Source organism: Aphanomyces astaci (genome assembly GCF_000520075.1).
Source record: "Aphanomyces astaci strain APO3 unplaced genomic scaffold supercont1.37, whole genome shotgun sequence".
Lineage (NCBI taxonomy): Eukaryota > Oomycota > Saprolegniomycetes > Saprolegniales > Verrucalvaceae > Aphanomyces > Aphanomyces astaci.
Window position 1 is genome coordinate 168673 of NW_009798300.1, and position 2076 is coordinate 170748.

General features: G+C 48.1%; 1 protein-coding gene across 1 annotated transcript; it reads left to right on the plus strand.

The window, feature by feature from the left end:
• Positions 1-269: 269 nt before the first annotated feature.
• Positions 270-665, plus strand: H257_11929 (hypothetical protein; the record flags this gene model as incomplete). The annotated part of the gene is made up of 1 exon (XM_009839008.1): positions 270-665. One exon carries the CDS (start codon positions 270-272, stop codon positions 663-665), a length of 396 nt encoding a protein of 131 aa, XP_009837310.1.
• Between the last annotated feature and the right edge of the window lie 1411 nt (positions 666-2076).

Genomic DNA, 2076 nt, shown 5'->3' on the forward strand with positions numbered 1-2076 from the left:
AATATTATATTTGAGAGTATTCATATAAATGCTTTCCCGTATAAATGTCAAAATTAATACTATTAAAAGATATAGGTTATTATTTGTAAATGTGATATTTGCCTCATTTCCGTCATGTTTTGTGACGTATCTCACAAGATATTCATTTCTACACCTGACATCTAAAGAACGTTTTTGATATGGCGTTTACTGTTGTTAGTTTTGAACACACAAAAGGTTTCACTAAAAAAGGCCATCTGGACCTTGAGAAATGCATAAATATTCCCTCGATGCCGCGGAATCTCCACGATGACGCGGACTGCCGCCACGTGCTGGACTACCTCACGACCACCCGAGGACTCGACCCTGATGTGTTGTCGAAATACTGCGTCGATGCGATCCAGCAGCCATTCTACGGCAAGGACGGCGAGTCCGAGACCAAATGGTGCGCTACGTTTCCGTGGATGGCGCGGAAGGTGGACATTGCCGCGATGGGGGCCGAGTTGGCCACCCCCGACGACCCGGCTTCTTCGTCAGGGGTCGACGCCAACCTCTTCAACGTCGTGCGGCTCAAAGTCCGCGCCATCGACGACAAGTCCAAGCAGCGCCTCGTGCCCAAAGGCGGCAGCTGGGGGCTCTTTGGCTGGAATACGACCACTGTTAGAGTCCCGCGGTGGGAGAATTAAAAGCTAAAATCTGACTGAAAAAATACAGTTTTGGAGTTTTAGCGCCACGAGTGGGGATGCTCTTAGGACGAGTTTATGTTGTATTGTAATTGCAATTTGCACGACCGCCATCGTACAGATACTGATTGGTCAAAATATTAAATTCCTTGGATATGATTGGCCAATTGATTTCATGTGATCGACCAATACATTGTCCAGAGAGCCTCGCCATGCTTACGAGTGCCAAGTCAAGGTGCATATCGCGGCCAGTACACCTAAGTGTATATACTGTTTGTAGAAGCCATGTATCGAAGTCGATACCGCATATCTCTTCTGCGCTTACATAGAGCCTCCATTCTACGAATCATTACGGCCCTATACTGCGTTTCTGTCTTTCGCACAAGGCCGCTTGCTTTCACGTAAAAGATGTAATCTTTCTCAAACTCCTACCGGTACAGTTTGCTCACCCTTGTGTGGCCATATATCAGTAAATTAACGTTAGCGTGCATTGCGAGCTGCACGGTTAATGTCCACGATAGTGTTGTCGAACGAGTTTTCAACATCCACCTTTTATGTAGTAAGTATGTCACGAGTGTTGAGAGCATTCAGTTGTAGAGTCAGCCTTCAAATCGAGTTATCGTCCACAACAACCAAGTGAGGACGGAACGGAGGATAAAGAGCAAGTAGAAATGCAAAGTGTATCAAAAGTGACATATTTTGGATGTCTAGTTTGCCGCGAATGCATGTACGGTACTGGCCCCACCTCTGAGTACATCACTCAGCGGTGGGGCCAGGCAAAGAATGAGTGAATTTGGACCAGTATTGGCCGAGATTGAGGTGGTCATGGCTGTTCGGATAATTGACGCCTGTCATGTAGCGCATCCGAGAGATGACGAGGCCACGAATGCATGTACGGTACTGGTCCCACCTCTGAGTACGTCGAAGAATGAGTGAATTTGGACCAGTATTGGCCGAGATAGAGGTGGTCATGGCTGTTGGGATAATTGACGCCTATCATGTAGCGCGTCCGAGACATAACAAGGCGACGAATGCATGTACGGTACTGGCCCCACCTCTGAGTACATCACTCAGCGGTGGGGCCAGGCAAAGAATGAGTGAATTTGGACCAGTATTGGCCGAGATTGAGGTGGTCATGGCTGTTCGGATAATTGACGCCTGTCATGTAGCGCATCCGAGAGATGACGAGGCCACGAATGCATGTACGGTACTGGTCCCACCTCTGAGTACGTCGAAGAATGAGTGAATTTGGACCAGTATTGGCCGAGATAGAGGTGGTCATGGCTGTTGGGATAATTGACGCCTATCATGTAGCGCGTCCGAGACATAACAAGGCGACGAATGCATGTACGGTACTGGCCCCACCTCTGAGTACATCACTCAGCGGTGGGGCCAGGCAAAGAATGAGTGAATT